Source organism: Bolinopsis microptera, chromosome 2 (genome assembly GCF_026151205.1).
Source record: "Bolinopsis microptera isolate Bmic1 chromosome 2, MBARI_Bmic_1.0, whole genome shotgun sequence".
NCBI classification, from domain to species: Eukaryota; Metazoa; Ctenophora; class Tentaculata; order Lobata; family Bolinopsidae; genus Bolinopsis; species Bolinopsis microptera.
Window position 1 is genome coordinate 6,078,501 of NC_087073.1, and position 13,758 is coordinate 6,092,258.

At 39.6% G+C, this 13,758-nt stretch overlaps 1 protein-coding gene across 1 annotated transcript in view; it reads right to left on the reverse strand.

Moving 5' to 3' along the window:
* Positions 1 to 5,981: 5,981 nt before the first annotated feature.
* Positions 5,982 to 13,758, reverse strand: part of LOC134826726 (centromere protein F-like) — a 37,330-nt gene continuing 29,553 nt past the window's right edge. The window contains exons 34-45 of the mRNA XM_063839216.1: positions 13,235 to 13,624; positions 12,914 to 13,087; positions 12,547 to 12,726; positions 12,029 to 12,409; positions 11,684 to 11,896; positions 8,550 to 8,792; positions 8,268 to 8,358; positions 7,816 to 8,012; positions 7,301 to 7,493; positions 6,918 to 6,996; positions 6,723 to 6,801; positions 5,982 to 6,505 (exon numbers count right to left, since the gene is read on the reverse strand). Coding sequence (XP_063695286.1) covers positions 6,452 to 6,505; positions 6,723 to 6,801; positions 6,918 to 6,996; positions 7,301 to 7,493; positions 7,816 to 8,012; positions 8,268 to 8,358; positions 8,550 to 8,792; positions 11,684 to 11,896; positions 12,029 to 12,409; positions 12,547 to 12,726; positions 12,914 to 13,087; positions 13,235 to 13,624 — 2,274 coding nt within the window. The 3' untranslated portion in view covers positions 5,982 to 6,451. The remainder of the gene's footprint in view (positions 6,506 to 6,722; positions 6,802 to 6,917; positions 6,997 to 7,300; positions 7,494 to 7,815; positions 8,013 to 8,267; positions 8,359 to 8,549; positions 8,793 to 11,683; positions 11,897 to 12,028; positions 12,410 to 12,546; positions 12,727 to 12,913; positions 13,088 to 13,234; positions 13,625 to 13,758) is intronic.

The following is a 13,758-nucleotide window of genomic DNA, read 5'->3' on the forward strand; positions in this document are numbered from 1 at the left end:
CAGCCCCCTCACCAGCCTTGTTACCATGGTTACAGCCCCCCCTCACCAGCCCTGTTACCATGGTTACAGCCCCCTCACCAGCCCTGTTACCATGGTTACAGCCCCCCCCCCCCCCCCTCACCAGCCCTGTTACCATGGTTACAGCCCCCCTCACCAGCCCTGTTACCATGGTTACAGCCCCCCTCACCAGCCCTGTTACCATGGTTACAGCCCCCCTCACCAGCCCTGTTACCCTGGTTACAGCCCCCCTCACCAGCCCTGTTACCATGGTTACAGCCCCCTCACCAGCCTTGTTACCATGGTTACAGCCCCCTCACCAGCCTTGTTACCATGGTTACAGCCCCCCCTCACCAGCCCTGTTACCATGGTTACAGCCCCCCTCACCAGCCCTGTTACCATGGTTACAGCCCCCCTCACCAGCCCTGTTCCCATGGTTACAGCCCCCCTCACCAGCCCTGTTACCATGGTTACAGCCCCCCTCACCAGCCCTGTTACCATGGTTACAGCCCGTACAGGTTACAGCCCCCCCTCACCAGCCCTGTTACCATGGTTACAGCCCCCCTCACCAGCCCTGTTACCATGGTTACAGCCCCCTCTCACCAGCCCTGTCCCCGGTAGTGTGGTGGTGTGGTGCTTTAACTTTACATCGCATGTTTTACTGCCGTTATCACGTGATAGAGATGAGAGGTCGCCATTGTCCGGGATAGTTTTTAGGGCTCTTTGTCTTTCATATTTCAGCCATTCAATAGGTCTTCTTTCTGGAGTTCTATCCTCTAATTTACTGTGAGATACTCATATCTGATATCAAATATGTACGAAATATACCATTCATTAGTTTGGACTACATCATCCACCTTGCACCTGCCACCAAAAACATTAAATACTCAAGATCTAACTAGAAGAAATAATAATGATAAATACCATACAGTTACAAAATCCCGATATGAGTAGAAGTTCAATCCCAATTTTCTCAACACACACCTCTAAGTCTAAGTATACTGTATAGAAAATCCCCATTGAAATCCCTCTGAATTCACGTCCATGCTGTGTAAATTTGAAACTAAATACAAAATCTTCTTTAAAATGATAGATGAAATGTAACAAAACGAATATAAATTAAGTTACAGAAACAATGGCAGTTGTTTATAACAATTACAAATAAACTAACATTAACGAAATTTCTACAAACTTTAACCATGGCAGAGGTCTCAACTAGTGAAACTGTAAGGTATTACTATTTTGAACAAAGCATTTGACTCTAAAAGTATTTATCTTTGATAGTGTCGTTAAAAAGTAGGCGTGTCTCTGCTTAAAAAGTAGGCGTGTCTGCTCATTAAAGCGGCCGAAGTACATTCTCCTCAAACTCGCCCATATAGTTTCCTGGTGGTGAGTAGTTGCAACAAACGTACATTTTCCCTGAACCTGATGTCGCCAAACCGCATCCAACCTTTTTCGTATCCTTCCATACCAGCTGAAATTCAAGCATAGAAATGATATTCGGATCTTAAAATTGAACGTCAAAGTTAAGAAACACGATAATACATGCTTCATTTCATTTGTGTACAGCAGCCCCATGTACCTTCAGTACGCTCAATGATCTGTAAAAGTTAAAGTTGTTGGACAGTGGACACCGCCCTACCCGCCAAGCATTAATTCGAGCTACTTTTCAATTTTATCGCTCACTTAGCTTAGGATGCTTTGTTTGCCAAACCCTGTTAACAAAGAATAAGAAGTCCTGTATAGCGGGACAAGGCAGGCTTTACTCAGCTTGCTGATCTTTGATCTTATTTTGTATTTGTCCATGCGACATCAAAATATGCAAAGCGCAGTGGATGGACGACCAACGAAGCCCGTTTAAAATTATTATTTGAGTGGAGCAATGACAAATGAAATCCAAAGTCATGATGGCTAAGCAGTAAGCGTGCCATAATGCAAAAAGGATTGTAAAGAGACACTGTTGCGGTCCACTCTATAGTATATCTATAGTGTACCCATAGTATACTATACCCATGATTATGGATTTTGGTCAAATATCTTATATTATATCATCTCTTTTTGATTATCAATATCATGTCAGGAATATAATTATAATTTACAAAGTCGAAATGTAAACTCATTACTTCAAGTTCATTAACATAAAATTTCACAGAAAGTTAAAAAAGCATCGTCAAACGTAATTATTAAAAAGGACCTGGGTAAAGTGACCAGTACTGTGACCAAATGAAGGACTGTCGAAATTATAATCTTTGATCTCGTCGTACCACTTTTGAACTGCAAGCCCCGGAATTTTTCCCACCGGCCAGCCCATCCCGTAATACAGGTTCTCTCCCAACCTGGGGTTAAGGAATATCAAATGATGGAGTAGTTCGCCGTTTTAGTTTATTAGTCTCATGATTGAAATACTGATAGTCGGATAATATCTGGTTGGAAGAGACAAGGACAAATTAAACAAGAAATTAGGAATGTAGGCAAATTTTCGGCGTCAACGCCATCTTCAAGTTCAGGCTCAAATTATTTTTTATATAATTATAGTAGTGTTGAAAGTATTAAAACGGCGTTGACGCCGAAAATTTGCCTACATTCCTAATTTCCTGTTTCATTTGTCCTTGTCTCTTCCAACCGGATATTATCCAACTATCAGTATGCCAACCTGAGGCGTGTTATAAAATCATAGTCACCAACAATAATATTAATATTGATTATCGTTCAACTTCAACACACTAACACGCAGATGTTCATGAACACAAAATTAAATTTATACAGTAAGTTAGTGTTACTGAGTAACAAGTTGCAATGACAAAAATTAAAAGGATCGGGAAATTTAATAAATGAGTGCTGTTCCAAAGCGTGCCCGTTGACATGTGGCACATTTACTTTTAGGCACAGACTCAAAACTACTTTTTAATTTGATCACTATTAGTGTTAGTGTTACATGTTAACCGTAACACGTTGGTAGATTATAAATATAAAATATTCTGAAAAGAATGTTTTAAAAAACTGCTTATTATTATTACCCTTTGTCCCCAGCGTTGCTATGGTAGAACTTGTCTTCACTTGCCAACTGCTGGGCCCACTGGGTAGCTGTAGTCTCCAGCCCTGTATCCCACTGTACCCCTCCCACTCCGTGCATCCCCCGGTATTTGTTAGTTGCCTCCATTATCTTCTCTTCGAATGACTTTCCTCGCACTTCTAGTGCCAGTGTCCTTGCGATAAAGTGTGAATACTTATAGTTATACAGAGTCAAAATGAAATTAAACTGCAATTCTGCTATTAGTATTATATGGTGCCTTGGCATAAAGGGTTTCTTTTTGACTATTATGTATTAACAATCACAAACCCAAATTTTCTGATTGCAAATAAAATTGTTTATTTTTATATAATCACCTTTTTGTCCTTACTTTTCCAGCAGAACCAATTAGCACTTCAACTACCAGTACCGTATAGAATAGCCACTTGATCATGAGATCCATATCTCCCTTTTTCAGTCTAGTTATACTTGAAGTAACACGATGGAACGCTCTCCCGTTATGTAAGTTTTCAGGCTTGCTACAAGGTTGAAAGAATATTTTAAGTTACGATTAATTTCCTCGAACTGAAATTTCAAGGAATTTCAACAAATTTCCCGGTATTAATCCCGGGAAATTTACGATTCAAGATTAGGATGACCACATTCTGTAATGCTAGAACTTTAGTGTCATTGTAACTATATACGGCAGAACTATATTAACATAGTGATATAAGTTGATTAAAGATTATTAGAATAAGAATTCAGCCAAATTGAATCACAATTAAAGTTCGATCTTAAAAACTCGTCTAATTTTCATAAGTGTCTGTTTAACTATAAAAATTAACTTTGTGCTCAAGTTTTGACCAAGTCAAGCCAAAGGATCAAAAAGCTAAATGAACCCAGGTTTTGCAAACATTACTGTTAACACCAGTCTAAAGTACTTGTAGACGTGGGCAATAGACACCACAAAATAACTTAAATTCTCTAGTTCTCAATCAACAGAGTTCACAGGTAGATCTGCACCCCGCTCTGACCCTGTCTCCGAGACCACCCTCAGTGGAACAAAATCTGCTGAACAGGGCACAGTTTTTAGCTGCATTCTGGGCTAAACCAGTACTTAAAGTGTCCAAACAGTCCTCCTCAGTATCTCGTTTAGTTTCAAGTATAAGGCGGGCCTTCTTAGCTTTGGTCGTCTTTATCAGAGCCTGTGTTGCTATCTTTTGTGCAGGTGATAATTTCTCGTGGCGTTTCTCTTCAATCGCTTGACTGTGTGAGCTGTGATAAACTAACATTATGATACAGTACTCAACCAATAATGTTATATCAGCAGAAAATTTGGCATTGGAAAATATTACGTTGTTTATATTCATTCATTCTGTGTCTCAATCTGTTCCTTGATCTGCAGAGGTCGTTAGCCACGAAAATTTCGTTGTGCCCCAAACAAGATAGGTGAAAATTAGTGCACCTCCAATCCGATCAGTAAATAGTTATACTACTAGCCGTTAACTGGCCGCTAATAATGGAGCATTGTCGCCCTCTTAATGAGATAAATGGCGAGCAAACTTGGTACATAATTCTATAATTATGCTGTTGGAGACTTAATGTTCCATGTAAACAGCTGTGGGTATGGCGCCTCCTCCAGAACAACCAACAATCGACCATGGTTTCGTCATATTTTATGTCATTTGGCCCGAATTGAAACATTTGACTAGGTTTAATAATTGGGGGAGATGCTAATTTACTATGACGTGTTCTGTTTATGGTCCTTGTTTTCTAATTTCTATCAAAGGCAAGTACCGCCAGCTGTTGTCCGAAGAGAGATTAGTGCACATGGTTGCAGATTCAGCGACAACTTTCATCCCATTAGTCGGTAGTAATCATAATGACAATGCCAGCTAATTAAGATTCAGGTTGTGGTATGAAATTTACGGCAATATCCTAATCACGATGAATCATTTCGGCTTAAACGATAAGGAGAACAAACGGCTATTGGTTCGATCGATAACATCTAAAAGTAATCAAATCCAAACATTACTGGTTACTGACGTATGTTATTAACAAAGCTTAGAGCTGGATAATTCGGAATTCCTAGTTTCATTTTGTTTTGAAATCCGAATATTAGAATAATTAAGTTCTCTGACCTGGACAGAACGGCAGTGATAACCATGAGTAAAAGCAATTCTTTAAACATTTCAAATAGAAATTCTGTGACTAAGAAACTTTTAACAAAGCTGAAATATTTGGGACAAGTCTGACCAAACAAACGGAGGTGACTATAAACTTGACCACTTTGTGTAGCTGCTCCGCGACGTCGGTATTGTGTACCAAGCTTCTGCGGATATTATTTTCCGTAAAGCAAGGATTCCATAACCTTCAACAATTAGAAATTTGGCCATTTTAGTTAAATCCAGCCCCTCTTCCAAGTGCACCAGGATATTGAAACTCTTGGGGCTAGCTGCACAAAGCAACTGATGCACAAACGGAAGCTAACAAGTTGTTTTGACACGTGGCCATTCTCATCCGATTCATTGACTGGTTTAATCAATCAAATTTACGAATATCCTGATCCAACGGAGCGACGTGGGACAATGAAGGGCTAAGTATCTTTATTCTTTACCCTGGCCTGAATAGGGACCTTGGATTTCAACAATAGCCCGGTCTCAATTGCTCAATAACATCAGATTGATGCAGCCTAGCAGGATGCGCTGACATTATTGTGGTATATTAGGTTCAGATTAAACTTCATGATCTTGGAAATTTGAAATTAGACACAACAATTCTTGATCAAGAATAATCGAAGAATATGTAAGCAAAATATTCTAAAGGTCAAATATGGCACAACTGTCACTACCAATGTAATCCAAATATCAAAACAGGGCAGGTCAGCACGGAATAAATAAAAATCAAAACTTGTACATACTCTAACTCAGGTCGAAATCTCAAATAATCTAAAAATATATATAAAAAGATATAACTACAATTTCACGACTAATCTTTCAATTACTTTAAAATATAATACACAGGAAGCCGTCAATCACTTGTCATTTTGCTGTACAGGAATTAAAAGAGCTTCAACCACCGATGTCACAACCTTCATTGTAAAAAGATCGAATGTAAAGTTTCCAATCTTCAATAAATTATATTGGTTTGAAGTCTCTCTTGACCGTCAGTCTCAGTTTTTATGTCATTGGAAGGGTCGGGAGGCGTGGAACATGTTTGTTCTTTCTGACAAGCTTTTGTCGCCTTATCATTTCTGATTTCAGGAAGATTATATACCGAAACAAGTCCTTTTTCAGATTTTGTCGCTTTTGATTCTTTATATGAAGATGAAACCTACTGTCTAACAACAAATCAACAACTCCCATTTACTTATTCAATTTTTCTTGTTCTCGTGCTAAGAATTTAGGATATGAGTTGAACTGTTCCTTATATAGAGCAGTGAAGTTATGGCTCGTCATCTTCACCCAGATTTTCTCCTTTCTTCAATTTAGCGATGATCTGAAAGAAACTTTTAGTATTAATCTGCCAGTTAATTGGTAAACCTTCGTTCACCTCGAGCAATAATTTTATCACACCGCGCACGCGCGTATCACACACAGCATTGAAACGCAACTTTTATTACAAAATATACATTCGTCTTTCGCGCGTCACGACTAATTGTACCGCCGCTGCTAAAACAAGGTTTGACTTACGTGTAAGTTATATAAAAACTTACCCCTTTCAATCTGGCAATTTCTTTGTTGTCAGCATTTTTGCTAGCATCATTTGTTATCAGCTTGACTCGAGAGGCATACCTACAACAATGGAATCAATTCTTCGAACAATGATATTTATCAGGCACAAGTAATATGATAATTGTTTATGATCTTCACTTATAATTGATAAATCACAATTTTATCCACGAACTTACGTTAGCGAAACGACTGTCTCGTCCACGTTGTAGTCAGCAGGGGAAATGTTTACAAACATCAGAGTCTTGGCGTTCCCACCTGAATACAGAGATTATATCAGTGTTATTAGGCTGGTCACCATGGTAACTAATGTTATAAGGGCTCTTTAATATAGGATTAGCTGTTCTCTAATAACTGTGTGTGTAGCATGTGTGACGTCATGTATGGGGCTACTTCTAAAAACCACGTCTGTGTAGTTAACATTTTCTCAACAATAGCACTCGCTCATTACTTCTTTAAGTATAATAATTCACTTAATATATTATATATAATATATATATAATATATATTGTATTTATAAACATATTTTATTTATAAATCAAATATCCAGACAATTATTTACCCAGAGAGTCCTGCATTAGCATAGTCAGTTTGTTGTTTCTATAAGGAATGAAATTAGCTTCTTGACTGAGGGCTCCAATAACATCCCCAAGTGCTGACAATGACTTGTTGATGCTTTGAGCTTCTTTAAGCTGCTCTGGTGTTGCCCCCGTCTTAGCAGCACGTTCCGACCCAGCTAGATCTACCAAACTGAGCTGAAAATACAAACATTAACAGTTGGCTCATTATGAATCTCTGAGTTAGGAGAAACACACGTGCATGGTTGAGGAGGTGAAGCATATTTTATTGACACGTGACAGCAATTAACTAATCAGCTTAAGCTATTGACCAACTAAACACAGAATCACTGTCACGTGTCAAAAAATATGCTAATTTCCTCACAAGAATCCACACCTATAAACCAATTCAATTAAAACATTTTATGATTCATAAATAAATAACGATTCAATCCCTGTTTTGCTCTATTCAAGTCAAAAAAATGTAAACAGTAAATTAAAATTAAATCTCACTCGTTACCTTGCCTCGCATCACAGCTCCAGTTGTTAAATTGGTCGTCTCAATGACAATTCCAATAACAAGATGAGATCTAGAACTTTCAGCGTTCATCTTGGTGCACGCCACGTGTCTGTTCTTACTTCCCGCATCAAACACTGCTTGCAGCTCTTCTACTGTCGTCACATCCTTTATAACGGCGTTCTGTATCACCACCATACCTGAGGAGCAATAGAAAAAAGTGGATTTGCTGAATATTCGGAATACACATGTAAGATACTTACTGTAGGGGGTTATGGAAACACAATTTAATTGATAATGATTATATTCAGAGATAGATACATCTGTACATAATGCTCTCAGTACTCAGGAGAACGTTTCACTGTAAATAATAAAGACTCTTTATCAAAGAGCCAAGGATACAGCTTTGGTAAACCCAAAAAAAGTCATAAAGTTTATGATACGCAACTATTTACCTTTCTTATCTTTCTTTATGTCTAGTTTAGAAGTATGGGCCTTATCGAATAGATCCAGCAACTGGTCGTTATACAGTTCTACCATGTACACCTGAATAAAACAATGTGTATTATAACAAACCCATATGTTGAAAATTATTAGAAACATATTGTCCCCAAAACATTTTTTTTGTCGAAAAATTGGAAAGTCAAATCATAAGAGTTTTGTGAAAACTGCTTTGTAATTATCATACATCTAACATCAGTATCAAGCCAAATTAACCGAGGAGATAAAAAGCTCACCGAAACTGTAAAAGAGAACTTCTTCTCGTTAGAGTGTAGAAGCTCAAATATCTCGCTGTATGCACGTGGTGCGACGCCTGGAAACGTTCCCTTTCCACCCCCGATCATTGTGAACGTTTTACCAGACCCTGTCTGTCCGTACGCGAATATACACACGTTATAACCGTCTACTGCAGACTGGATCAGCATCTTGACGTCTTCAAACACGTTGTCTTGTGAGCCGCGCGTGTCAGGGGTGAATACCTGGGATTGTAAGGGGTTTGTGGAGGAGGCGCGTGTCAGGGGTGAATACCTGGGATTGTAAGGGGTTTGTGGAGGAGGCGCGTGTCAGGGGTGAATACCTGGGATTGTAAGGGGTTGGTGGAGGAGGCGCGTGTCAGGGGTGAATACCTGGGATTGTAAGGGGTTTGTGGAGGGGGCGCGTGTCAGGGGTGAATACCTGGGATTGTAAGGGGTTTGTGGAGGAGGCGCGTGTCAGGGGTGAATACCTGGGATTGTAAGGGGTTTGTGGAGGAGGCGCGTGTCAGGGGTGAATACCTGGGATTGTAAGGGGTTGGTGGAGGAGGAAGGGGTCGGGTACGAGCTGATAATATTTAATCTGCAGTCAACTAATAGACATAACAGGGTTATTATAGGCTGTGTCTGTATGTTTGTTTCATCTCCTAGGCGTGTCTAGTCTAAGATTCCGCAACATCTACAGACTCAATGAGAGCTACTATGTCCATTGAAACAGCTGCTACATGATCATGCAGTACAGTCTTTCTCCGTTCTAAATGATTTGTCAGGTCACATGTCTCGTCCTTTCCAGATCATTCGTAAGATCCTCCAAAATAATGAATGTGCTAGACAGTACAATTTGAAACCCGAGATTGTTCTTTACAGTGGTGTACCCTTATTTCAGGAGCGAGCTCCATTCATCAGTGAAGATGTGATCTTAATAAATAAAACGAGCCCAGTGCATAATTTGGCAATTAACACACTGCCAACCATCTGGTACCTTGGCTCAGGTCCGATAGAGCGTGAGTAAGTTCCCCCTTCTTCAGTTGCTACAATGCTTCCTTAACTTCAAAGCTTTCCAGTAACCAGCTACCCTCTAATCGTTACGAATTGCTACTGTAACACTCTTCAAACTGATAAAGCAAGGACCTCGCCTTTAACAGTTTGGACAGTTGTGCGATTAATGGGTCATTGTAAATTGTTTATTTAACGTGACGTTATCGGTTTAATGGAAATATAGCCAAGAAATTAATGAAACATATCGTATCTACATTTTTCATAACAACTCCATCGATATTACAGCCAGATGTTGTAGTTTCAAGTCATTTTGCTCATTATTCCATGGGCTGTTAACAAAATGAAGGGGAAATCAACAAATTCTTAATTGCATAGGATTCAGTTCCGCACAAATAGAATCATCAGGCGTGATTGAATTTTCTTTCAGCCAATTTCGAGGCTCCAGTAAAAAAACAGTTGAGTCGTCCATGTTGAAATTTTATTCTATACCTTTTGTTTCGTATAATTCCCCCTCTCATGCACGGTCGGTAGTATTTAACTTAAATATTTGCAGTTCCCAATGTCCGCTCCGAATGACACAGCAAGATATCCTATGGCAGCGTGGGTTCTTACAGCTCTAGTAACCTCGCTGATTGGCAACACAACAGTCCTTCTGGCTTCCCTCAAATACAAAGCTCTTAAACTCGACAAGATTTCAGTAGCGCTGATCGAACACATTGCTATAGCTGACATCGCTACAAGTCTACAATATCTGGTTGTTTTCAAAGACATCGTCAGTCAACATTTCTTTGTAGCCGAGGAGTACTGCCCCCTATGTTTCGGATTATTCAACTACGTAGCAGGGGTGGATGTCTTGTTGGTTTGTGCACTGAATGTTAGCAAGCTTACATCCATCCTCTTCCCCTTCCTTGCCAGGCTGAGATCCTACAAGAGTGGACACCGTATAGCAGCTGTAATCTGGCTCAGTGCTACTCCTCTCATCCTCTTCATCAAGATACACGGCATGACCTCTGAAGAGAACATCTTCTACTTCAGACAAGAAACGTACCGTTGTGCTCCAAACTTTACCAATCCCACCATCAAAACAGCAATCCCTATTTTAATTACAATAAATGTAATAATACCGGTTTTAATTGTAATGGTTTGCACGGTAGCCTTGCTTCGTTTTGTTAGCCAGAGCAGGGGTTTAGCCCTGCAGAGCGTTGTAACGGTACTGAGCATGTCCGGGATATACCTGGTGTCTTATATTCCTTATGCTGTGGAATATTTTCTAGAGTCTCTGGGTATTAGGAACAATGATTTTACACGGTTTGCAGTGTACGTGAGTTGTCTGAACATTACCATGAACCCTTTCATTTATTATTTTTCGGTAAAAAGTTACGGAGAATTCGTCAGAGATTTGACGGATAGAATGAAAATTAAAATCGGATGTTTGTGTTTGCGGTTTTATAGATTACTGTTTTGTAGCAACAGCGAGGGAAATGTTTTAGCGAGGGCGATTTCTAGGAGACGAACAATCTAAAAATCCCGATTGTTGAACTTATCATTGTCGGTACTATACATGTATTCTTTCTATAGAATTTTCATTATGAATCCACTCAATGCCTAACAGTGAAACATCGAACCCAGGACCAAATAACAATCTTTGCATATAAATTTCGGAATTTCATGCTTGTTGACAAAATCACACTCTGCTTTAACGATTTAACCAATTTCCGGCAATTTTCGATTGTGCCGGTATTAATTTGGTTCGGAGTATGAAGTTTCACTGTACACACATTACATTGGTATTTGTTATTTAATAACATTCGTTCTTACGTCATAGTTACGTCATAGTTATGTCATGGTCTCGGTATCTATCATGTGGATGGGTATTATGTTTTTAAGTGAGGATAATTTGGAGTACTTTAGAGCAGATAGGGTGAGTGCCACTAGTAAAGTGCCCACTTATTCCCAAGCGTCCAGACCTACCTGGTCGTACGCAAACTCCCTGACCCCTCTCTTGGTCTGCACCTGTACTGTGTACTCATCAGGGGACAGAATGACGGAGTTACGTCATCGTTACGTCATAGTTACGTCATAGTTACGTCATAGTTACGTCATAGTTACGTCATAGTTACCTGGTCGTACGCAAACTCCCTGACCCCTCTCTTGGTCTGCACCTGTACTGTGTACTCATCAGGGGAGAGGATGACGGAGTGGTTCCCCCTCTCTTTCTCGGATCCTGACAGAGGTCTTGCTCTGCAATACACCCGGATCTTCCCTTTCATGTCTTCTATTATGTTGTAGTACTTCTTACGTAGCACTCGCTCACTGTTGTAGTTCTCTACAAGCTAGGGAAATTGTGATAATTGCGTTGATTTTAAGGTCAGACATCACCTTAAATTATTCAATAAATAATCAAACATCTAGTTACTTAGTTTTACTTTCACAAGTGCTCAGTGCTGTCTACATGGATAACTCACCTCAGCATTCTCACTGCGTATGGTTTTCAGTTCACCCTTCATTTCCTCACACTCCCCGGCCAGTCTCTCTCCCTCCGCCGCTGCCACACTCAGACTCTTGATCTGGTTCTGCATCTCCGACATCTCTTTCTTGTTTCTCTCGCTCTCTTTCTCCAACTCCGCCTTTATCTCCTCTAATTTTCCCAACTTTAACTTCGTGTCGTCTAGAACTTTCTTCGTTAGTTCCAGTTTTTTGGTGTCTTTGTTGTTTTTGACCGCTTCTACCGCTTTCTTCGCCTCTGCCTGAGCCGCTCGCAATTTCTTGTTTAGCTCTGCCATTTCGCTCTCAGTTTCGTCTACCTGCTTCTTCAGGACGGTGTTTTTGTCTTTGAGCGCTTTTACCTGATTTTAGTTGATTTTAGCCGTGATAAGACATAGCAAGGCCTGAAGCAAAAACAAATTTCACTGACATTTTCTTCACTAATGTTGTTATTTGACAAACATTCCCTTCACCCGGATATTGATGAAGATTTGTTCACCTGGGCATCAGATGCCCCACCCACCGCTCCAGCACCTCCTTTACCTCCCCTCCTACCCGGACCACCAGGCGATGCTGCTGCTTTCTTTGCTTCTTGTTTCGCTTCCTTCAGCGCTTTTTTAGTGTCCTTTAGTTGCTGTGTCTTCAGTTCCACATCATCCTCTAGTTTGGACAGTTTCGCCTGAAGTTATTTATTTATTTTTAAATTAAGTAAATTTGTATTGTTAAAAGCTATATCTGAATAATAACTATAAGCAAAATACCCTGAAGTTATTTCTGGATAGTAAGATAGGGTAGAATACAAATTAAATATTTTAGAATTGTAGCATCAAGTGTTTAGATTTTAGACTTTCTATGGATCAACTAACGTTAAGCTTCTTTGCTTCAGCAGTGAGTTGCTTTATCTTGTTTTTTTCTCCCGAGGCTTCATTCTTCTTCTCTTCTTTCTCATCTAGAAGCTTACTCTTCTCTGATTCTTGACATCGTATCAGCAAAGATTTGATTTCTTTTTCCTTTTCTTCTTTTAGACTTGATAGCTTTGCCTAAAGAGAGAGTTTGCATGAAACTCCCAAAAAAGAAAAGTGCCTAATTCTGACCACAACAAGAAAGGTCCAAATAAGCATCTGAATGACAACTTGAATGAAAATGCTCAAGTAAAAAGAAGAAAAGTAAAAAGAAGAAAAACTCACACTCGACTCAGCCAGGGATTGGTTCAATCTCTTATTACTTTCTTGAAGAGAATTAGCTTTTGTTTTCTCCAGTTCTGCCGCTAGCTCCAGTTTATTCTTCATATCATCGTTCCCCTCCATCTCTTGTTCCAACAATGTTAACCTGTCCCTGTACGTCTGTATAGTCTCTTGAGCGTCAGGTGGTAGGTTTGCCAGCTTTTCTGCTTCTAAGTCTGTAATCTGGTTCCTGAGACCAGTGATGATGTCTAACTTATTCTGTAAATCCAATTGATGAGATTTGGAGTTAGCTTCTGTCAGTTTCTTCTCATCTTCCAGTTTCTTCTCATTTTCTTCTTTAACCTTTTTTGTCTCTTCTCTTGCTAACGTCACTTCTTGTTTACTGCTATCCAACTGAATCAAAATCAGCATTAAATTAACCGTTGTCTAAACTAAAACACGTTAAACACGTTATCAAAAATACATTAATAAAACTACAATCAACCAGAAGAAGAAGAGTCCCAGACCTCTGAAGAAAGTTGTTCCAG